The following is a 23680-nucleotide window of genomic DNA, read 5'->3' as shown; positions in this document are numbered from 1 at the left end:
CCACAGATGGCTGTGGAGGCCAAGTCATTGGGTATATCTAAAGCAGAAGTTGATATGTTCTTGATTAGTAAGGGTGTCAAAGGTTACAGTGAGAACACAGGAGAATGAGGTTGAGAGGGAAAAATATATCAGCCATGATCGAATGGTGGAGCAGATCCGATGGGCTGAATGGCCCAATTCTGCTCCTATGTCTTAAGGTCTCATGATCTAAAAATGAAAGCTCAAATTCAGAAAATAAACAAATTTGTCAAACAAATCATATTGTATTGCCAAAAATAATGGTTAATCCACTTTGTACAAGCCTCTGGGTGCCTGTCCTATGCACTTGTTTTCTATCCTGGTGCATCCTCCTGGCCACAGCTTGGGAGGTTGAAGGTGACTGCACTTCCATCAATGGCCTAGGATGTTGACAAGCTATCCTGGCTATAGACCCCAAGCTGTGGACCCATTTGGCTGTACAGCAGTACAAGGTTGTTACAGATACCAAGGAAGTCCTATGCTATTACCATCAAAGAGGTCAACAGGTGTCATTCACACATGGTCAGGCCATTCTCCTTGGGTGGTGTTGCTGGACCACTCTAAAGGATTTTCTGTAAATCATAAAGCAAGTATGATATCAAAATAAGAACATTGGTATTGATTTATTATTGTCACTTGTACCGAGGTACAGTAATACCTCGGTCTTGCATATTGATCATATAGGTCAATTCATTACACAGTGCAGTTACATTGAGTTAGTATAGAGTGCACTGATGTAGTACAGGTAAAAACAATAACAGTACAGAGTGAAGTGTCACAGCCGCAGAGAAAGTGCAATGCAATAAGGTGCAAGGTCACAACAAGGTAGATCGTGAGTCCATCTCATTGTATGAGGGAACTGTTCAATAGTCTCATCACAGTGGGGTAGAAGCTGTCCTTGTCTGGTGGTACGTGCCCTCAGGCTCCTGCATCTTCTACCCGATGGAAGAGGAGAGAAGAGAGAATGTCCCTGGTGGGTGTGGTCTTTGATTACGCGGGCTGCTTCACCAAGACAACGAGAGGCAAAGACAGAGTCCAAGGAGGGGAGGCTAGTGTCCGTGATTCGCTGGGCTGTGTCAACAACTGATCTTGGCCTCAACTTCTGCCTGTTCCCCAAAAGGTAATATAAGGGGTTGCTGCACAAAGCAAGAGCTCATGGAACTGGGTGTAATATATTAATGTGGAGAGAGGATCAGCTAACAGAAAAAATTTGAATTGGAATAAAAGGGTCACTTTCACATTGTCAGGATACATGCGAACTGCCACAAGAATCCGTGCTGGAGCCTCACTATTTACCATCTAAATTAATAACTTGGATGAAGTGATCAAGGTAATAGTAGAAAAATTGCAGGCAATACAAAGATAGGTAGGAAGGCAAGTTGTGAGGAGGACACAAAGAGTCTGCAAGGAGGTAATGAAAGGTTAATGGAACGGACATTAATTTGGCAGGGAGAGTATAAATTGGAGACTTGTGGTTATCCATATGGTCGGATGAAAATAAAGGCTGAACATTATTTACATAGAGACAGGCTATAGAATGCTTGCTTCTACATCCTCCCCAAGATCCATAAATGTGGCTTTAAACCTATTGTTTCAGCCTGTTCTTGCCCCATGGAACCTACTTCTTCTTATGCTGTCTCTACTTTTTTTATCTCAATTTCTCCCCACTTACATCCTTGACACCTCTGATGGCCTCCACCATTTTAATAGTTTCCAGGTCCCAACTGGCTCATCTTCACCACGAATGTTTAATCCCTCTACACCTCCTTGCTACACCTCAATCATCTGAGGGCCCTTCATTTTTTCCTTGAACAGAGGCCTAACCAGTCCCATTTACCACCATTCTTTTTTGTCTGGCTAAACTCATTCTTACATTGAACAACTCCTTTAATTCAAGTCATTTTCTTCTAATCAAAGGTGCAGTTATGGGAACTTTGTTTCAGTCCTATTCTGGCATCCTCTCTCAAATCTGTTTCCAGTACATTAATAGTCAAGTCGAGTTTATTGTCATGTACACAAGTATGGTGAGGTACAGGGACAATGAAAAACTTGCTTGCAGAAACATCACAGGTACATAGATTCAGACAATACAAAGAACATAAATTATACAATACAGTGAAGAAAAAGACTGCAAAACAAGATGTTAGTCCAAAAAAAAACACAATTAGAAATAAGTCCATGGTAGTGCAAGAGGTGGTCCGTAGCATTCCATTGCTGAGGTAGGATTAGGGTTATGCAGGTTGATTCAAGAACCTGATGGTTGCAGGAAAGTAGCTGTTCCTGAACCTGGTGGTGTGGGACTTCAGGCTTCTGTACCTCCTGCCCCAAGGTAGCAGCAAGAAGAAAGCATGACTTGGACAGTGGGGTTCCTTGATGATAGATGCCACCTTCTTGAGGCAGTGCCTCATGTCGAAGCTGTCAACGGTGGGGAGGGCTGTGCCCATGACGGACCAGAACTGTGTCCACTACTCTCTGCAGCCTCTTGCGTTCCTATGCATTGGAATTGGTGTACCAGGCCATGATGCAACCAGTCAGGATACTTTCTACGGTGCATCTGTAGAAGTTTGTTGAAGTATTTTGGTGGTATGCCAAATCTACTTAAGTTTTTAAGAAAGTAGAAGCATTGGCGTGCCTTCTTTGTGATTACATCTATATGCTGGGCCCAGGTCAGGTCATCTGAGATGTTAACACCCAGGAATTTGAAGCTACTAACTCTCTCCACCTCTGACCCAGTAATGAAAACTAATATGTGGTCTGCTGACTTTCCCTTTCTAAAGTCAACAATTAGTTTCTTGCTATTGGTGATGGTTCCTGCACTCAAAAGGTACCCAAAATGCCATTGCTTTTGCTACCTATTTTCACCTTGCTCTCACTTTCACATTGTTCATATCCAATGTTTTATTTTTTTCTAATTCTCTATCTCAATCTCAGAGGATGGGCTAGCGATCAATATTCATTAGAAACCCACAGATTCCTACTGCCTACCTGGTATGTTTGGAGCTCTGAACAGAATGTGCAACCACTTGAGAAGGAACTTATCACCCAAAGCCCATCCCATGGGCAGTGTGAAGCATGAAAGATGAGGAAGCTCTGACTGGCTGAGCATGAATACATTATGTGATCTGCCAGGAAACCTGAATTTGAACAGTCAAAAAGTCCTATGATGGACATTTAGGAAAACTCTCTTCCTGGCAGGAAATATTTGGGGGTTTGAGAGTGGGAGCTCCAATGCCCAATGGAGTTGCAGTTTATAAATGCCCAAACTTAGGGATGCAGAAAATGGCAGCGAAGGCCTGTACCTGATCTGACTATACACTGGAAGTCTCATTATCTGAAGTTGAGAACATCAATGACCTCCCCAATGCAGCATTAAGCAGCAAGCTATGAGGTGTGGCATACATCAGCAGATGTGACCTAAAATAACCCTAAGGTTAGAAAGTTGTAAAAATTGGCCTTGATCTCAACTGTGAGATCACTACCTTATGGAAGTGTAGCTTGCAATGACATAGCTCTTCTGAAAAGTCTAGGTAAGAGTGTGGTTTTTGTAAACCTTTGGTAGATAAGAATATGGTGAGAGGCCCTTCTATACCTCCTGTGAATTGATACCCCTGGGTGCCTACAGTGTCTAGGAGGCATCTGTTACACTTCCATGTCATCAATGAAGAAATGTGGTAATTCTAAACAAATCTACATTTAAGTCAACTTCAACTGGAGGACAGTACTCGAAGCTATAGAGAAGGCTGCATCTTCAGTGTTGGCATTGAATAAGTTTAGTTGTCAGCCTGGAAATTGGTGTGCAGCTATCTGCCTATAAATATAGACCTAAATGTCATTGGCCTTTTCAATAATGCTGTTTCTGACCAATCAGCATTTGTAAGAGGTGGTTTGTCTGTAAGCGTACAGCCATTAGTCTGGTTCAAAATCTCTGACAAATTTTGGGCATTGCTCAACAGTAAACATCAATTGCAGATATGTCAAACCAGAAAAAACTAGCAGCAGAACATGTAATTCCTACTGGAAAATGAGGTGACAATGAGACTGACACTAACACACTCAGAAACATGTGCAAAATTGCTCCACATTGTACAAGCACGATTTTCAACAGCACCACATTTTGTTTTTGGATTTGAGTGAACGCACTGCTGACCTCTGCAACATGGACAAATGACCCTAGACCATGAGGCTATCAAGAGTGTATTTCTTGATCATGTGAAATGATGATCATTTGGGTCTACAAAAAGTCAGTGGTTTTATTTTTCTTTGCTTCAGTAGAGAATGAAAAGGATTCTAAATGAAAGACTTGAGGGATTTAATAGTGATAATATTTATGGTTCTGATGAAACTCTGATGTTCAACTAATTGGCAACTCACTATGCAATCATTTTGGATCCTGAACATTTGATTTATTTGTGTGGTCAAATTAATTTCAATACAACTTTCTATTTCTGGAATTGGATCAAACAATTTATGGTCCTATTATTTTACCAATTTCCTGTTTTGTCTTACCGATACATTTTGTTGCATACAACTGCCATAACCAAATGGGAAGCTTAAATTCTGACCACGTCAGTTGCTTAAAATGCTGCTGTAAAATGCACAACTTTAAATACAGGCAAAGGGAATAAATTCACAACTTTGTGCTTTTGTCAGTGAGCATGACACTTTAGTAACATAAATTCAAAGATCTGCTGTGCAACGCGTTCCACCCATTGAAAATAATTGCAAAAACATATTAAGGGGTAAAACTCATCCCGAGTATTAATGAGCAGCAATTAGCACTCCTCGCCAGATATTCTTTTCCACTACTGTAATCGTGGGGAATAAAATAAACTGCTGATTTGTGTTATCTCCTCTCAATCCACAGAAATGCCCCACAGGAGATGTCCATATTATTGTTTACACACTCTTGTGGCAAGGTTTCCCATCAGAGAGGCACCATGCAGCCTCTGACTACTTCTTTTCTATAATGGCAACTAGACTCCTACCAATTAGTGATATTTACACATTAACATGTCTCTTTCTCCTGAAATAAGCACCCCCTTTGGATACCAAAGGACCCCTTTGGCTCCTTATAAAATGTAAAAAGCATCATCAACCTTAACTAATGTGCTACCAGCTTCTTGGAAAGGGATACAGCATTCATTTGATCACTCCTGGTCCTCAGGTTGGCTTTCACTAGCATCTCCAAAAGTCCCAGAGGAATCCAGAAACAAAAGGAGCAGTGGTGACTTTGACAGTCAAAGGTAAAGACTGGTCACTCAAATTATTTTGTATGGGTTACCACTCCATTGGTTAAATTTAGTGCTGGTTTTAGAATTCATTATTGCAACAATCTATTTGGAGGGCTAACTGGCAGTAAAGCCAACTTGGGCCGTCAAAGTCACCAAATTCTCATATTCAAAAGTGCAACAACACATGGAGTTTCAATGTCAAAAATTCTGAAGAAGTGTATGTATATCTTGATTAATTTTTTCGTTGTATTCCTCTTCACAGGAGGATAGTGTGAATTGGAAAACATTGGGTTATGTATTTTCTTATAAAAGATTGTTCTTTTTCACAGTGTAATGAACATTCAGTATCCAAAACAGAGCTAAATAGGAAGCATTATCCAAATCTGCAGTCTTATCCTTCAAGCAAGGAGAAAATAAAGAACAAGAGGTCTTCTTGGACAGATAGACTATTGCAATGTGGCTACCTGAATCAGAGCTTCACTCCTGAAGAAAGGTCAGAGGGCACAGTCCTGATGAAAATAATCAAATGGCCAAAGCCTCCCAAACCTGCCGTGCCTTTTCGGAAAAGCAGTGACCCATCACGTACACGGTTTGTTATTATAAATTCTGGAAAGACTTTTTATGTCGGAGATCAGTTACAAGTGATGCTGCAGATGTATGATTTTGAAGGAAATCCAAAGCAATATGGGGGTGACTATCTCCAAGCCAGGATCCACACCCCAGAGTTGAAAGCCGGTTCAGCAGGAACAGTTATAGATAACCAAAATGGAAGTTATTACATAAATTTTAATTTATCCTGGCCGGGGAAAGTCCAAGTGTCTGTTTCCTTGGTTCATCCCAGTGAGGGGATCGAAGTACTAAAATGGCTACGTGAGGAAGAGCCAGATCGAGTGTACTTCCAAAGTGCCTTTAAATCAATGAATATATCAGAGATCACTGTGTGCAATCTATGTTTGCCTCAGAATAAACCACTCTGCAACTTTACTGATATCAAGATTTGGGAGCCATGGTTCTGCTATAAACCAAAGAAGCTTCCCTGCTCTTCTCGTGTCAGCCATGCAATAGGAGGTTATAAGAGGCATCTTATAACAGAAGATGAAGGTCGTTTATTCCACAGGCATGACACTTAAGATTTTCTTATTTATAATTTGCATTTATCTTACACTGCACATAAATTAAAACCATTACGCAGCCTTTAATTATGTTTGATTCATATTGGCAATTGGGGTCCTGTTGTGAGTTATATTTTCCAGATTAAAAGGGGAAGAGTATATAGCTAAGTTCCATGGAGTACTTCTTCTACAGAATACAAAATACAGCATGCTGGTGAGTGGTGGAATTAGAGTCAGCAAGAGAAAGAGATATGGTTCTGGTACATTAACAAAATGAGCAGCACCCCAAAGGAGAAAGGGATATGGTGGGGAAGCATAGATGAAGGAGCAAGACAGGACCTCAGAGAGAAAAGGGAGTTTGAAAAAAATGTCATGTGACATTTGAGGAAGGCCAGGAGTGCTCAGCTGGTTGAGATCAGCACAAGAAAGTGAGCTGCCAGTAAGCGATTTTCTTTTCATCTGTCAAGGGAATGAATCTAATAATAGAGGCATGACGGAGCACTTCAGACCCATAAAGTGCACAGAAAGGGCAATATGGGAACTCCAGGATGATGTATAGTGGTGGCACAGCAGCTAAATTACAGAACTGGTGATTCAGAAATCCTGGACTAATAACTGAGAGCCGGGAGTTCAAATCTCACTCCAGACATGAATATTAACCTGGACTTCTTAAAAAATCATTAACAACAAAACCTACTGGATGGTTGCAGAAGCTGAATTGGTTTAGGGACAGAATGCTGCCATCCTTCTCCATTCTGGCCTTCAGACACAGCAATGTGATGGACTCTGAAATGGTCTAGCAAGCCACTAAGTTGTACCATAACTAGTAAATGTAAATAGCAAAATAACTAAACCAAATTGACCAACTAGTATCAACCAAGGACACAACAACCGAGTTGACTGTGCAAAGTACCGCTCATTAATATCTGGAAACTAGCATCTAAGTTAGGAGAGTTGTCCCACAAAATAGTCAAGCATAAATATACTGGTAGACAATGTACCAGATGCCTCCATCACAATCATTTAGGTATATCCTGTCCTACTGGCAGGATCGAACCAGCAGAAGGGGCTGAGCAAGAGGGAGGGAGTAGACCAGAGAATTCTCAGCATTATGCCAAACCCATAAAGTTACATGCCACTAGGCCAAGCATGGGCAGGGAAACCTCCTCTTGATTACCACCTACAACTTTCTCTCAGATGATGATTCAATGCTCTTCCACGTTGAACTGAAAGCTGCAAAGGCACAGATATTACTTTGGATGAGAAACTAGAGTGTCAACATAAGATATGAATTAGGAGCAGGAGTTGCACATCTGAACCTTTGAGCCTGCTCTGCCAGACATCTGGGCCATGACTGAGCTACCCTAACATTCTCTTATCAATTAATCCCTTAATCTCTTGGGGGCCACAGTGGTGCAGCTCATGGAGCTGCTGCCTCATAGGTCCAGCAACCTGGGATCAATCCTGACCTCCGGTGCCGTCTGTGTGGAGTTTGTATGTTCTCCCTGTGACCACATGGGTTTCATCCAGGGGTTCTGGTTTCCTCTCACATCACAAAGATACGTGGGTCGGTAGGTTAATTGGCCATTGTAAATTACCCCTATTGTGTAGGTGAGAGGAAGAATCTGGGGAGAGTTGATGGGAATGTGGGGAGAATAAAATGGGAATTATGTAGGATTAGTGTAAATGGTTGGTTGATGGCCGGCGCAGAATCTGAGCCGAAGGGCCTGTTTCCATGCTGCATATCTCTCTGACTCGAATATTGAAATCTATTGATCTCTGTTTTGAACGCTCTGTGACTGAACCTCCGCAACCCTCTGAGGTTGACAATTCCAAAGATTCATCACTCTCTGAGTGAAGACATTTAGATTTATAAAGTCATAAGATAGCACAGCACAGAAACAGGTTCTTTGGCCCATCAAGTCTACGTGAACTGTTGCACCCATTAATACTAATCCAGTTACCTGCACTAATCCTGTTTCTCTTTATCTCAGTCCTAAATGGCCTACTCTTTATTCTGAGATAGTGACCATTGGATTTAGACTCCTCTCTCAGAGGAAACAACCTATCAGTATCCACCCCAATTCTGTAAATTTCAGTTGCTCTTCCCTACTCACACTCCCACCTAGTTTTGTATCATCAACAAACTTGAAAATATGACATTTGGTTCCCTCAGCCAAATCATTGATATAGATTATTAATATCTAGGGCCAAGCACCAATTCCTGCAGTGACCCATTAGTGTTCTTAGAGCCCTCCCTCTTCAATGATGATGGAGCCTAGCACATGCTTGCTAAATACAAGGCTGAATCACTCACAATCATAATCAGCTAAAAGAACAAAGGCATTTCCTCGTGAGGTCCACATTAATGCAGAGGCCAATCAAGCTAATTCAATTAACTTCACTTGATATCAAGAAATGACTGAGAGCAATGGATACAGAAACATGGGACCTGACAACATCCCAGCTGTAGTACTGAAGACCTGCACTCCAGAACTAGACATATGTCTAACCAAGACATTCTAGTGCAGTACAGCACCCAGAATATAGCTGACACTGTGGAAAGTTGCCCAAATATGTTCACAAAAAGCAGAACACTCCAATCTACCTAATTACCAGTCAATCAGTTTACTCTCAATCATCAGCAAAGTGATGGAAAGTGTTGAACATTAGCAGTAACTCGTCTTTGACCTACTAATCAATATCCATTTTGAGTTTTCCCAGGACCACTCAGCTCCAGACATCATCACAGCTTTGATCCAAGCATTGACCAAGGTGCTGAATTCCAGAGTTGACATGAGTGAATTCCTGGATTTCAAGGCAGCATTTGAATGAGTGTGCCATGAAGAAGCCTGAGTAAAACTGGTCAATGAATATCAAAGTAAAAACTTCAATGGTTGGAGTCATACTTCACACAAAAAATTATGGTTGTGGTTATTAGAAATCAATCATCCCAGCCCCAGGACATCACTGCAGAAAACCCTCAGGACAGTGTCCAAGGTAAACTCATCTTCACCTCCTTTATCAATGACCTTCCATCATAAGGTCAGAAGTGGGGATGTTCACTGATGGTTGCACAATCTTTCCATTCCAAAGCAAATGAAGCACCCTACGCCTGCATGCAATGAGATCTGGACAATCTTAAGGTATGGGCTGATAAATGACAACATTCATGCCAGAAGCATGCCAGACAGTGACCATCTTCATCTAGAGTGTCACGACCTACCCTTGGCATTTAAAAGCATTATCATCACCAACCCCTCACCACCAACATCCGAGATGCTGCTATTGAAGAGAAACTCACAGTCACATAATTACCATGGCTGTAAGAGCAAGTCAGGGGCCAGGTATCCTTGGCAAGTGGTTCACCTCTTGAAACCCCAAAGCCTTTCAACCATACAGAGCACAGTTCAAAAGCATTATGAGATAGTCTCTGCTTGCTGCTCCAACTCTCAAGAACCTTGACACCATCCAGAACAAAGCAGTCCACTTGAATGCCACCTCAGTAAGTACCCTGAACATTAATTTTCTTCATCAACAGTGCACACTGGCTACAGTGTCTATCATCAACAAAATGCACTGCAGCTCTCTCCCTAGGCTATTTCAGCAATCTGTCAAACCTGCTACTTCTACCACCAAGAAGGAAAAGGGAAACAGGTATATGGGAACAGCACCACCCGCCGATTCCCCTCCTGGTCACAATATATTGCTTATTTTTAGTTGTGTCATTCACCAACAATAATATGAATGTACCTTCACCAGAGGGACTGCAGCAGTTCAAGAAATGGCTCATTATGCATTTTTCAATGGCAGTTATGAATGGACAATAAATGCTGGCCTTGTCTGCAAAGACTGATCCCAATTGATCTACCAATGGATAGATGCTTGGATAAATAAAGAAAGAAAGAAAGTTACTTGCCATGACCTAGACAACCACAGGTACAGAAAGGAGGGGATTAATATTTTGAGCTTAAGCAATGACTGGTATCACTGCAGCCAATCAGCAAGACTGAGACCTTCATGAAAAGCATGTTTCAGGATGCGTCACTCTGGAGCTCAAGGGAACCTAGGCTAAGTGGGTCTGGATGACCACCAGCTATACAAGAACAGGCAGGTAGTTCAGGAGACCAAGGACATTTGATCAATAGTTGGTTTTGAATACTTACAGTGAAATATTCCCTGAAGCATGATGGTTGGAGAATAGTGCAGATGAATTGTGGCTGGGGAGATGGATGAGGAAGGGCTTTGGATTCCTGAGGCATTGGGCCCAGTTCTTGGAAGGTGGGATCTTAACAGGTCAGATAAACGATAATTCAACAGGGCCACAACTAATATCCTTGCAGACAGATTTACAAGTACTTTTGGTGACAGGAAGAGGGTTGGAAGCTGCGCAGAAGTGAGAAATTCAGAGCTGGAAGTGGAAGGCAGAAAATTAGTGAGCGCGTTTAGAAGACAAAGCAAGAAGATGTTAGGAAAGAGGGAAAAAGGTGGTCTGACTGTGTTTATTAGTATGCATCTAACTGCAAGGAGTACAGCAAATAATGCCAATAAGTAGAAGGCACAGTTAGAAATGTGGAAGTACAATAGTGATCACTGAAATGTAGCTTAAAAAGGGACAGGAATAGTAACATTCCATGTTGCAAGATTTTCAGATGATATAGTAAGAGGGATAAAAAAAATTGCTATGAAAAGGATGATAAAATGAGATTGGAAGGATTGTAAAATGAGGTTATATGGGTTGAATTAAGGAACAAAAAGGAGTAGTTACATTGTTGGGAGCGTACTGCAGACCAAAGAAGAATCTGAGGGAGATCTGAGGAAGAGCAAATCGGTAGGCAATTTTTTTGACATGCATCATAAATAGTGAAGTAATAATAGGAGATCTTAACAACCCAAATGTTAAGGAGGATACAGTCAATGCAAAACATATAGAGAGCACAAATTACATTCAGGAGGACTTTTGTTTTTAAAGCCAGTATGGAGCAAGCCCAACATGAGTTGGTGGTGACAGGGAGAGATTGGGTAGGTGGAAGGAATGCGAATGATTGACTGGCATATCAAAAGTGAGGCAAGGGAATATGCAATAAATAGGAGAACACTGAGAGGTGAGGAAGGACAATGGGATCTTGCAGTATCCATGCACAGATTCTTAAACGCATTTGGACAGGCCAATAAAATGGTTATAATATCTAATAAAGCATGGAATGCTTTCATTTATTAACCAAGGCATAACAGAAAAAGATTATGTTCAAACTGTATACAACAATTACACCATTACTTGAGCAGTGTACAGTTCCATTCACCATATTACAGGAAAGATGATTACAACGGAGAGAGTGCGGAGGAGATTTAAAAGGACATTGCCAGGATTGGAAAATTTTACATTATGAAGAAAGATTAGAAAGACTGGGCTTGTTTTCTTTGGAATAGAGGATACTGAGAGGAGAGTTAGTTGATGTACATTAACATTACAGAGGTCATTGACAGTCCAAGTTGAAAGAACCTATTTCAACTTAGCAGAGGTCAAAAACCTGGGGGGAGCATAGATTTACAGTAGTTGGTGGAAGGATTAGAGGGTAGATGAGGAAAAAGTTGTTCACCCCATGGGTGGTAAAAATCTGGAGCACAGTCACCACTTGGGAGGGTGGTAGGAGCAGAAACCCTCTTCCCACTTAAATAATACTTGAATTGCTGTGATCAGCAGGGCTAAGGACCAAGTGCTACAAAGTGAGATGAAGCAAAGTAGCTCTTTTCTGACTGGTGCAAACATGATGACTCAAATGACAACTTTCTGTGTTGTAAATTTTCTATGATTCTATTGCCTGAAACATGCACTCGCTTTCTCGCTTTAAATAGCTATAGCTGGCCTCCTGTAAGATGGAATTAGCCTTGTTGCTTATGTTTATACCCCTATAAAACTACTGGTCCCTTTTGAGATCTTTACCACTCTATTTACTCCAGGTGAATGTGCTCAAAATTGGACCAATTTAATGCTGTTAATTCTTACATAATTTTATTTGAAGAGGCAACTGATATATCAGTCCAATGTCAAATTAAATGTTTTACTTCATATATGTTTCTTATGTACAATGAAATTGCAATCTCCTTACATTTATCAATGTAGTGAGAACATTATTTCATCATGTCCTCCAACAAAGACATTGTGGCCTTCCCTCTCACCAATTGTGACTTAAAAGCAGGAGTCGCAGAAATAAAACACTAACTTTCTGCTAAATTTACAGAGGATGATCAAGAGAACCCTTGTGAAAATTCAAGCTTCAAGTGTTTTCACACTTTGATATTTTGCTATTAACATTGGAAGGAATCATGGCTTAATTATGCAATGATATATTACATTTCTAGTAAAATCAACATCAAAGAGCCCATATTATCCAAAGGTTTGGAATACGTAACAGTAAAGGCTTCAGCTCAGAGAGGTAAGAGAAATCCAAATTGTTTCACTAACTAACAGATTAACAGCCTCATATTAGAAAGGAGTCAGCACTGCAAACACTTAAATATATCCACAACCAAATGCAATGTTATAATTCATATATATATTTTTAGCATTAATTGACATCCTGAATAGTGTTTAGATATGATAAAAAGCATCTATAGGGCAAATTTTATTTATTTAAGTCCACGTGGTTAATATCAAACCACTCACCTAAATCATCTACTGTGTCTGTCCCACTTGAGATTTATGACAAAATTTGGAATTACTGCAGTTTGGTCTATTTTATCATTTTGAAGATTGTGTACAAGACTTTGATTCTCTTAAAATCCTCTTTGCCTCAATTAACTTTTGAGATGTCAGTATTAGTACAGATCTTGACCAGTAAAGCTCAGTCCAACAGATCATCACATAACAAAAGCAAAACAGTGAAGATGCTGAACATATAAAATAAAAGCAGAAAATGCTGGAAACACTCAATGGATCATGCAGAAAGTTTTGATGAAAGACCTGACCTGCTGAGGGTTTCCAACATTTGCTCTTTCTACAATTTCAGCCATTCACAAAACCTGTTAAATAAAATGGGCTAAGTGTGGTGGCTATATGATTGCTAGATGTGCCATATAAAATCCTTCTCTCCCATTATTCGAACGGATAATAACCAATTCAGTGAAAATAAACCAAGTCTTTCATGAAAGGAAAGAGATACTTGATGCATACCAGATACCTCTTCATTGCTGACAGCAATTTCCGAACTGCCACTATTTACTACATATGACCAATAAATTGTTAATTTTGAAAAACAAACAGAAGGGCATTATTCTTAACAACTTTTAACGGAAGATGATTTTGGCCCAACACAATTAAGTCAAGCAAGCAATTAGGACAAGACAGCAGCAGCTGTGGAGTCAAGAATGATAGTGATAATCGTACCGGAATAATATATTTGAAGAGGAAGCCAAAAATGCTCCGTCATGAAGTACTGAGGGTGAGTGTGCAAGCAACAGGTTAGATAAGTACAGAAAGCTCCAATAATCCGCCTATTCGGAAATTCAGATGTTTCAGCATCTGCCTGGCCAGGTAATGTTTGCTGCCCGCCCTTTCAATTTACGGCAGCCCCATTTTCCCGCGCTCCCTCCTGAATCGCCAGGGCCCCGGGCCCCGCTCCCTCACCGAATCGTCGATTGGAGCCATCGACCGCCTCTGAGAAATGGCGCCAACGTTTAGGAGTGCGTTGTCAATAGAAATGGGTTAAAAACCGGTTTAAAACTGCAGTGGCAGACCTCAGAGAGAGTTTGCGGTTGATTGGAGCTGAGGGAATCGGGGTCTAGCAGCCTAATTGTATAACGTTTCTGTGGAGAGAGACTAATTAGCGAACCAGTGGATTTTGGGTTGGAGGAACCTGGTGAAATACATTCGACAGCCTCAGCTTTGGAAATGAAGATATCCTTGAGCACTTCCAAACCAGCCAGGTATAAAAGTAGAGGTGATTTTTTAATACAAATATTTAAATAAGGGAGCCACCTCCAGAGAGCGGGTTTATCTCCCAATTCCTGTACTTGATGACCCAGGTCCTTTAATAGCTCGATTTTGAGGCAGGTGGTTTGTGGTGGCAGTTTTTAAACTTTACTTTCCTACCAACCCAAACCCACTTGTGTCTTGGGTTTAAGGTTTCCCCTTACACTTGTGCACCACCCGGCCCGCCACCTACACGTGACCCCGCCGCTTTTCCCCGTGGTCATACTTACATCTTGTGGTCCTGTGGCTCCAATCGTCCTGGTTCCCCGGCTACTGCGACTATTTCGGGAGGTGCAGTGGCCCACGAGTAACCAAGGCCTCGGCGAGCAGATCCTGAGGCCAGGATCCGGAATTCCCTGAGGCCATTGGGCAGCACGGCGGGAGGTCGCAAGCCCCGGTTGAAGAAGGGGACACTCCCCCATGTCGTTGTCGGCTTTCTTCCCTTACTTAATGCAACAAGAGATCAAGTAATAAGTTATTAAAGTAAACGAAAATGTAAGGTTTTCATTTTCCTTATCAGAAAGGGGGAAGCAGGGAGCTAGGTCCTATTGAGTGCAGAAGCTGATCGGTGAACCAATAGAAACATTTACAATAATTAGGGCATTCAGTGGAGTAAATATGGAAGAAAGGTGAATAATTTAAGGTACAGAGCACCCGTGATCCAATTGATAATAGGTAGATCAATGGGATTGAATGGCCATTGTCTACTGATAAGGGAAAGATTCTTGCAAATAAAGTACTGTAAGAGATCATGACTTTGCAAAGAAGGGCTTATAATATTTTTTTAAATGAGACAAGGCTGCTGGTTCATACATCCTTGAACTTATTGCAATTGTTTAGTATGAATCAAGGATTAAATGTGACAACTCAGAAATTCTTTGCCAGTTGGAAAGGCAGAGTAAATGGGTGGTGCAAGGTGGACCAATGACTACTTCTTTCATGACCTGCTGCAGCCGAATTCTTTTGAGTTCAATGCCCTTCCACTCATAGTCCATTCCTCCACTTGTCCCACCATTGAAGAGTCTGAGAAAGAAATGGCTAAGTTATGGGTACTGATCTATGGTCGTAGGGTGAGATTTGCTTCAAGGTGTCGCAGGAGGTATTGGATGTTGGGCATTGGATGTCATTTATACACATGGGGAAGGGGAACATGAGCATTAGCAGGGGTCATGATTGGTTGCTGGGGGTTGGAATGGAGAGACATTTGGGATTAATATTAATTTGTGAGTGGTAGGGAGCTGTTCATGGTTTAGTCACCACTAAAGTTGCTTGGAGTTTAACTCCCTTTTAATTTGCTCCGAAGTAGACCCATCCCTGTGGCTTGTTCTGCATGAAAGACCTATGGGCTCTGCAGGCATGAATGGAAATGTCAGAACTAGTATCCTTGAACTGACTGCAATGCATGTCATTGGGTGTCACTGAGCATGCCCAGGCACCTCTGTGCATTAGTGTACAGGAAGCACTGTTGACCTAGAAGAAGAAACGTGGGCTTCAAAATCTATGTATTAGGGTTTCCAATTTTCATTCGCCATCATTTTCTTTTTAGGAATTTTTTTGTCTGATGCACATAAATGTTGCCGCACATAATAGAACTTCTAGGCCAGCATCTTCCTTATTTTTGATTAATATCATTACTGAATAGTTTTGTGAATGCCACTTTTTGTGTGTATGGGTTCTGTGCCCAGTTATGATTCATCATTATCAAGAAAGCAATGATTATTTAATTAGGAAATGTACTGTAGGCATTTACTTATGGTGTGCCTGAATTCTTTCCCTTTGATTTTAAGGCAAAGATCTTGGAAAATGCGTCCCTGGAAAACCTCTGCTTTCACCATCAGGATTTTATTTTCGGGACCGGTGGTCATCGACAAGTTGTAACATTCGGCAGTTCAAGACTCCAGCAAATGTCATCGACTGTCTTCGTGGAAAAAGGGTTCACATTTTTGGAGATTCTACTATACGCCAATGGTTTGAGTTTATGATAGAATTTGTGCCAGGTTAGTTTCAGTCATTTGTATTTTGGTTAGTATTAGAACATAGAACAGCACAGCACAGGAACAGGCCCTTCAGCCCATGATATCTGTGTCACCATATCCTTCCATTCCCAGCCTGTTCCCTCCCTGAGGTCTAACTTTTTTTTAAGTATTACTATATGTATACTCCAGTATAGCGTCAGTTCTTATATTTACACTTCCATAAATGTGCTGTTGAATATTATCAGTTTGTCACATTTACGTGGTACAGTTAGAAAAAAGTTAATGACCCAATGAAGAGATTGTTTGAAAGAGCTGATTGCAGAACAGTGCATTTAATTATTTTCGTGAAGGTCCAAGCTGAGCTGCTAGTCATGGTTGACTCATTCACTAACACATAAGAGATAATAGGCTGCACAAATAAAATGCATAAAAGCAGATCGTCTAGCAATCTGTCCCCTCTGTACAACATTGCCCTCAGACCATAAAGGTCCATAATCTGAGCCCAGAAACATGAACCACATCCCACGTTTTGGGAATTACTTCTCAGCAAGGGCAGACAACGATGATGAAGTTACAATGCCTTCAGTGCCCCAGCATATGACTGCCTGAGAGTTAAGATGCCAGTTCTAATGCACAACTCATAGTCTGTTGAACAGCAGTGACTCTACTCATCTTGCATGCTTCTGAGACGTGGTCTGCATAGAGCAGACACCTCAAAGCATTAGGGAGGTACCTTTTAACTCTGTTAAGGCTTCCAAAAGTACTAGTAGGTCAAGCAAACCAATGTCAGCATCCTCTCCCAGGCCAGCATCCTCATCATTGACACCCTTATAACTTTCAGTCGACACAGATGAGCAGGTGATTTGGTCCGAATAAAGCTCCCATAACAGGTATTCTATTCCAAGCTCTGCCACTGGAAGAGATTACAAGGTAAACAGAGGAAAAGATTCAAGGATGCTTGAAAAAGTATAAAATCCTCACCACTTTGTGGGAAATCCTAACCCTTGGCCATGACCACTCAAAATGGAGAAGGAGCATTCTGGATGACAATAAATCTATGTGTAAACAGCAAAGAAGCACATCACCTACTAAGCTATACCACCAAGCACATCGTTCCCGCCTGCATGTCCCACATTGGCCTCATCCACCATCTTAGAACCTACAGAACTGAAGTGGAGGAAAGTATTCTCAATCCAAAGGGACTACCTAAGAAGATGAAGATAGCAGCAAAAAAAAACTGGAAAAACACTGGTTTCAATTGTAGTGCACTCTCTGGACTCTAAGAGTTAAAGCAGCCTCCACTGTCAGCAGAGTTGCCTTTAAGTAGTGATAAATGCAACAAAGTAGTGCAGCGTGTTTTTGGTTGTACTACAACTGTCCAGTGATGGTCATAGATTGCACCAGGAGTTCAATTTATGTCAGCAAGGGGAGACTTTGGGATTGTGCTGTTAGTGATGTCATTAGGTGCTCATCTGAAGGCAGATGTGCCAAGGTGAATAGCATGTGGAACTGCAAGGTTTAATTTTTTAATAGGTACGTTTCCCCTGGGAAAGATTGCTAGGGTGAAAATGTAATCCAGGTTAAATTGATTTTTGTGAATTTTATTTATAAACATAGGCATTAATATGCAGATTAGAGAAAATCTTTTTAAACAGTGAGAAACTAGTAAATGTTTGTGGACAGAAAATAATTCATGAGTTATATAAAAGAAATATACAAGTACAGCAAGTAATTAGGAAGGTAAATAATATGTTAGTCTTTATTGCAAGGAGTTTGGAGAACGAAACTAAGCCATCACTGTGATCATGCAGAGCTTTCGAGTACAGTTTTGGTCTCTATACAGTTGGAAGGATATAATTGTCTTAGAGTCAATGCACTACAGACTCACTGGTTATTCAAAGTTAATAATATATACTTATGCTTCTGTTTGTTATGATTTTATTTCTTGTATTTCACTGGCTACTAGGAAATATATTTGTTTATTTTAACCCTACCTGCCTGGCGCATTTCCCTGTTAAAATTATTCACAAGATTCAGCTGCACTACTCCCACTACCTTTCGGTGACATTCAATTTTTAACCTACCGTTCAGTGCCAATGACCAAATATCTATCAGATGCAAGTGGACTACCTCTTTGAGTACTTGGATGGGTCTTTAATGATTCCACCCATTTATATGAGGCTCTTTATGCTGAGGTTAGGCCTTCCTGGCTCACACCTTCTATTCCCACAAAGGCAAGAGCCTCCCAAAATTCCTCTGAAGTTTCCTTCACCAGCAGCTATTTTGGTGCTGACTACTGTTAACTCTTGCCTGGTGGTCAGCTTCATCTCCTCACTGAGTTAGTCTAATATTAAGGCCCAGGGGTTAAAATTTTTCTGCACCTCATGCTACTCAGGTCAGAATGTTATACAGTTGCATTCACAGCCCCTCCTCTGGGTTAAAATCAGGGCTTCAGATTGAGTTTCAACCATGTTGCAAGTGCTGACAAAAGCAGAAAAAAGAAATAACAACTATGTGTAAGTTGTACATAAAGAACATGCTTCCTGCTGACAGGATGTCTGAAAAGTCAGATGCAACTGTTAAATCAAATGAACATGGTTAATGTAATCTTTAAATGTTGAAACAGGATGAGGATTTGGAGCGAAGTATTTTGATTCATTTTCTGAATGTGTCACCAGAGGAGAACTGCACAGGTAGAAGATGAGGGGATTAATTTTTCATTTTTATTTGGGTAATAAGTAGAAGAAACCCATTCGTATAACCCACCCCATTTTGATGTTATTTTACTTTAGTACACAGGAAAATCTATTAAGATCTGAGATGAAAAGTCAACGAGCTATGTCTTTTTTTTGTAATGGAATGCGGTGAAAATTCAATCCAAAAGTAAAAGTTGCACATTTAAGGATTTATCTTGTTATTTATGGCAAAGTACTTACCAGTTGCCCATGTTCACCCTGACCACTGCTCTAGTTGAAAGTTGATTTGATCTCACTGGGACAGCATGAGAGATTGGGCCTAATTTTGATGCTCATTGGTTATCTGTCTGTATCTCATATTTGTCAGTATTTATCTAAAAATTCAAAATCCAAATTATCAACTTGATAATAACGATAATAGTAATACATATTTCCTGTTTTTAGGTCTCAAAAAGTTAACTACCAGTGCAACTAAAAAATTTGGCCCTTACTACGTTGTGGATGTAGAAAATAACATTACCATGCATTATTATATTCATGGCATACCAATCCGAATTCCTTTCATTTCAATTCTGAACCTCCCATTCATTGCGAATAAATTGGATGACATTAAAGGAGGAAAGAACACAGTTATAGCCTTCACCATCTGGTGCCATTTCAACACTTTTCCAGTGGAACATTACATCCGAAGGCTACAGAACATCCGCAGGTCAATTCTACGATTGCTGGATAGAAGCCCAGATACAGTGATTGTAATAAAGACGGCCAATGTCCAGGCCCTTCCACGAGATGTCAGTCTCTATACCAGTGACTGGTTCTCCTACCAGCTTGATTTAGTGATGAGAAGGATGTTTGAGGGCATCAAAGTGGCATTTGTGGATGCGTGGGAGATGACCTTAGCACATTACCTGCCACATGACCTACACCCCAAGCAAATCATCATCAAGAATGAAGTAGATATGTTCCTTTCATACGTATGTCCTCTGGAAAAGTAATAAATGCTGCTTTAAATCTGTTGCAATTAAATTCTGGTAATAATGTGATCAACAAAAAAATTTAACAATACTATCATAACTAAGCTTTATAGAATTTCCTCAAATTAACATACTGTTCAGCTATTTCCATAGGGCCTCTCCTGAATACCTGCTGCAAAATCATAGATCACTGGGATGTAAAATTTATTCCCCATAGAAGTTCAGTGCCAAAATCACTGACTTTTAAACAATGACTTCAGAATCCATCACTTGGTTGTCAAGACTTCAGACAACTGGATCATGGCTCTCAAGCTACTGTAATAATGGGGGAAGGAAGATCAGGGCTAACACTGTTCATGTTTCAAGAGGCTAGTGGTAGCCATTAGGAGAAAGGTAGCTGTGGCCACTAGGAACTGAGCAGTGCAATGGGGGAAGGCAAGTGAGGGCTGCAGGTAAATGGTGAGAGGTAATGATAGCTAAGGAAGGATTGGATAGCGTTAGTGAGGAAATATTCAGTGACTGAGGGATAGTTTAATGGTAAGGTTGGAAGTTGAAGGATATTAGTGGTCAAGCCCATTGGACCAAACTGTAAAGTTTACCTCAGCCTTAGCTCCAATCTTGTTTGTGATAGCCATCACCTGATCACTTAAGCCATTCTCATTAACTTCATGGCCACACAACTTCTCTTCCTGGGTCTATGATATTGTTAACAACTCTTACTTCTAAGAATATCATCCTTTTCCAATCTGCCATCATCACTTCTCTCAAAAAGCCAACATAAGAAATACGAGCAGAAGTAAGCCATATTACCCTCATGGCTGAACTGATCTTTGATCTCAACACCACACAACCTCTGGTACTCAATTCCCCTCCATGTCCTCCCCCCAACTCCAGGATCAATGAGTGATCTACTGTTTCTCATTTACATCCTGCCCCTTAGTAACATCATCCAAGCATGGCTGAAGATTCCACATATTCATTGGTATGCCCCTCAACACCACACCACATAAGGCCTTCACTGCATCTGGTTTGTTGCACTGCTCATTTCTGGAGAGCAGAAACCAAATGATCAAAAGCCATTTTCTAGTTACTGAGACAAATTAAGTTCCCTAGCCACTGATTCCTGGCAATTGTCTGAAAACAAATTAGACTCTTTGCAAATCTGGTGTCATATTTGACCCTGAGGTGAGCTTTACCCCACTGGTAAGATTGTATTTGCCACACCCTGTCCAGGCTCAGTTGCTGCTGAAACCCTTATTCATTCATTTGTTGCCTCAACATTTGACTATTTTGGTACACTTTCAGTCCTGTTGACTGACCAACATTAGTTCTCAGCTAACAATGTCTCATCTTTACAAATGCTTACCCTTGTTTTCAAATCCCTCCATGGCCTGATCACTCCTTTTCTCTGTAATCTCCTCCACCTGTTCAACCACAAACTCCTTCAACTCCAGCCTCTTGAACTTCCTTGAATTTAGTTACTCCACCATTGGCAACCATGCTGCATAGGTTCTTATATCTGCACTCCGTCCCTAAAATTCTGTGCACTCAACCGCTCTTTCCTCTTTACACTCCTTAAAATCCTCCTCTAGCTTTTGGTCACCAACCTAATGACCCTTCACAGTGCTTAGCATTTTTTTTGTCATTACAATCTTATGACATACCCTGGGATGTTCAGCTGTATTAGAGGTGCTGTATAATTATGAGTTGATAATAGGGAAAGCTAGAGGTTGGGGTAGCACTGCCAAGCAGGGGAGAAGGGTTGTGGGAGTGCTTCAGGTACGTTACTAGATACTTACCATTTGGTTGTAAAGAGATGTGTTAATTATCTAGTCAACTGTGAATACTTATTATAGATGCATATATTGTAGTGTAATTGCACTTAGAGACATATTTACATACCAGAATATCTGTTTCTGGTAAGTGTATCTTAACTCCTAAAAATACTTATAGAAAAGAATAAGATTGCACAAGTTGGGCTTCCATTTTCTGACTACTTTGATGATTTCTGTTAAATCCTGATGCTCCCTGCCAACTTTAAATATCATTGCCAATAGATTTTGAGAAAAAGGTTCAACCTTTACTTGCATAGTAAATTACTCCTTACAAGAACCTTCAGTCCAGAATCACTTGATAATGAGATCCTTCCTGATGAAATCTTACATGTTGCCAACTTTTAGGGTCCATGTATTTTAAAAGTTGGCAACATGTAAGATTTCATCAGTTGGTATTTCTTGAATATTGCATTTATCATGAATATACATAGTTTGTCTGAATTAACCCTGAACATACACATGCTGTGATTTTTCACCTATCTGTACACCCCTGATCTAGAACATAGAACAATTACAGCACAATTCAGACCCTTCGGCCCACAAAGCTGTGCCGAGCATGTCCCTACCCTACTCTATGGGCCCTTTCTACTGAAGAAATACAAAAGCAACTTTCTGCCATTAAGCATTAGACAAGAATAGTTTTGTCTTGAAATAGAGCAATTTTCATTTGAAATCCCCTGTTTGAAGAGAAACATAGCCTGAAGAAGAAAATCCTTTTTTTCCTTCAGCCAGATACATCATCCATACTTGAAATGATTACAGAAAAGCTGCATATAGAGGCACCATTTTTTCAAGGCAGAGTGAGTTTGATGTGTTGTTTCCACTGTTATCAAGTCAGATAAGTACAATGGTGTGTGTAGCTGAGATTGCAATGAAGTACAAAATATGTGTATAACTATCCTCCATTCCCTGCATTGCTGTCAAAAATGCCCTTGAATCAAAATAAAATTGCAGCAATTTCTCTACCTAATTAAGTTTTCTCCACTCTTTGGAGAAACCTACAGGTTCTCCCCTGCAGTTTTCTGACTAGATTGACTTTAACTGAACAGTTGATAGTTTGCTCTTGACCAAGATAACAGCCCTTTGCTACATCTAACTCAACAGCTCACATGTTGTCAATGGAGACTATTGCGATATTTGAATAATTTATGAATTGCCATACTAATGTAATTACGATTTCTCCTTTGTTCAACATAGTAGATGCTTTTTTTGACTTTGCTGTTATTAGTTTTTATTTTTGTGCTTTAATTTATAGTTTAATTGCAATTTGTCATTGTTTAATAATTCATACTTTTCTTTAAAGAAGTTAAAACTTCCAATAAATGTGATGAATAACCAAACTGCCAATTCTCTCAATGCTTTTCTTACCAAGTGTACATTATGGTATGCAACATAAAGATAGCATATTTCCTTGGCAGTCAGAATGAAACATGGATGGCACCATCTGGATAAGGTAAAGGCAATACACTCTGCCATGTGGGATTTTGAAAGAAAATCCATATACTGACTCCATCAAATGCATTTTAGCTTCCTTGTTAACTTCTCAAAAACTTAGTCACACACAACCTTCCCTTGACAAATCCATTGTGATTAACCAACATCTTTCTGAATTATGATTTATCCTATCCCCCAGTATTTTTTCTAACAAATTTCCCTCCCCAGTGTTAGACTGACTGGCCTCTAATTAACTACTTGATCCATCGCTTTTTCCCTCCAATAGTATACCACATTAGCAGTTTTCTAGTTCTCAGCACCAGGCTGTAGACAAAGAAGGGTAAAAATGATGGTCTGAGGCTTCAGCTTCCTTCCTTCATTTCTTTTATATACTTTCAAAATCTGTCAAATACACATTTCCAAAATGTATCC

The 23680-nt window shown here is 40.4% G+C and overlaps 2 protein-coding genes across 2 annotated transcripts in view; both read left to right on the top strand.

The window, feature by feature from the left end:
* LOC127569494 (uncharacterized) overlaps positions 1-23680 on the top strand; it is a 534065-nt gene that overhangs the window by 385899 nt on the left and 124486 nt on the right. The gene's annotated exons all lie outside the window — the stretch shown is intronic.
* On the top strand, positions 5762-20000 carry LOC127569671 (NXPE family member 3-like). Its single transcript, XM_052014472.1, has 4 exons — positions 5762-6366; positions 12725-12798; positions 16121-16330; positions 19450-20000. Exons 1-4 carry the CDS (start codon positions 5762-5764, stop codon positions 19998-20000), a joined length of 1440 nt encoding a protein of 479 aa, XP_051870432.1.

This window comes from Pristis pectinata, chromosome 4 (genome assembly GCF_009764475.1).
Source record: "Pristis pectinata isolate sPriPec2 chromosome 4, sPriPec2.1.pri, whole genome shotgun sequence".
NCBI lineage: Eukaryota > Metazoa > Chordata > Chondrichthyes > Rhinopristiformes > Pristidae > Pristis > Pristis pectinata.
Note: the sequence above shows the minus strand (reverse complement) of the source record. Positions and strands in the feature narration are given on the sequence as shown.

Excerpts from the sequence above, each read along its gene's own strand:
- LOC127569671 (XM_052014472.1), top strand. The coding sequence starts at position 5,762 with ATGAAAATAATCAAATGGCCAAAGCCTCCCAAACCTGCCGTGCCTTTT. Across the intron at positions 6,367-12,724 it reads GAAGGTCGTTTATTCCACAG|TAAAATCAACATCAAAGAGC; the intron begins GCATGACACTTA and ends TTACATTTCTAG. Across the intron at positions 16,331-19,449 it reads TATGATAGAATTTGTGCCAG|GTCTCAAAAAGTTAACTACC; the intron begins GTTAGTTTCAGT and ends TCCTGTTTTTAG.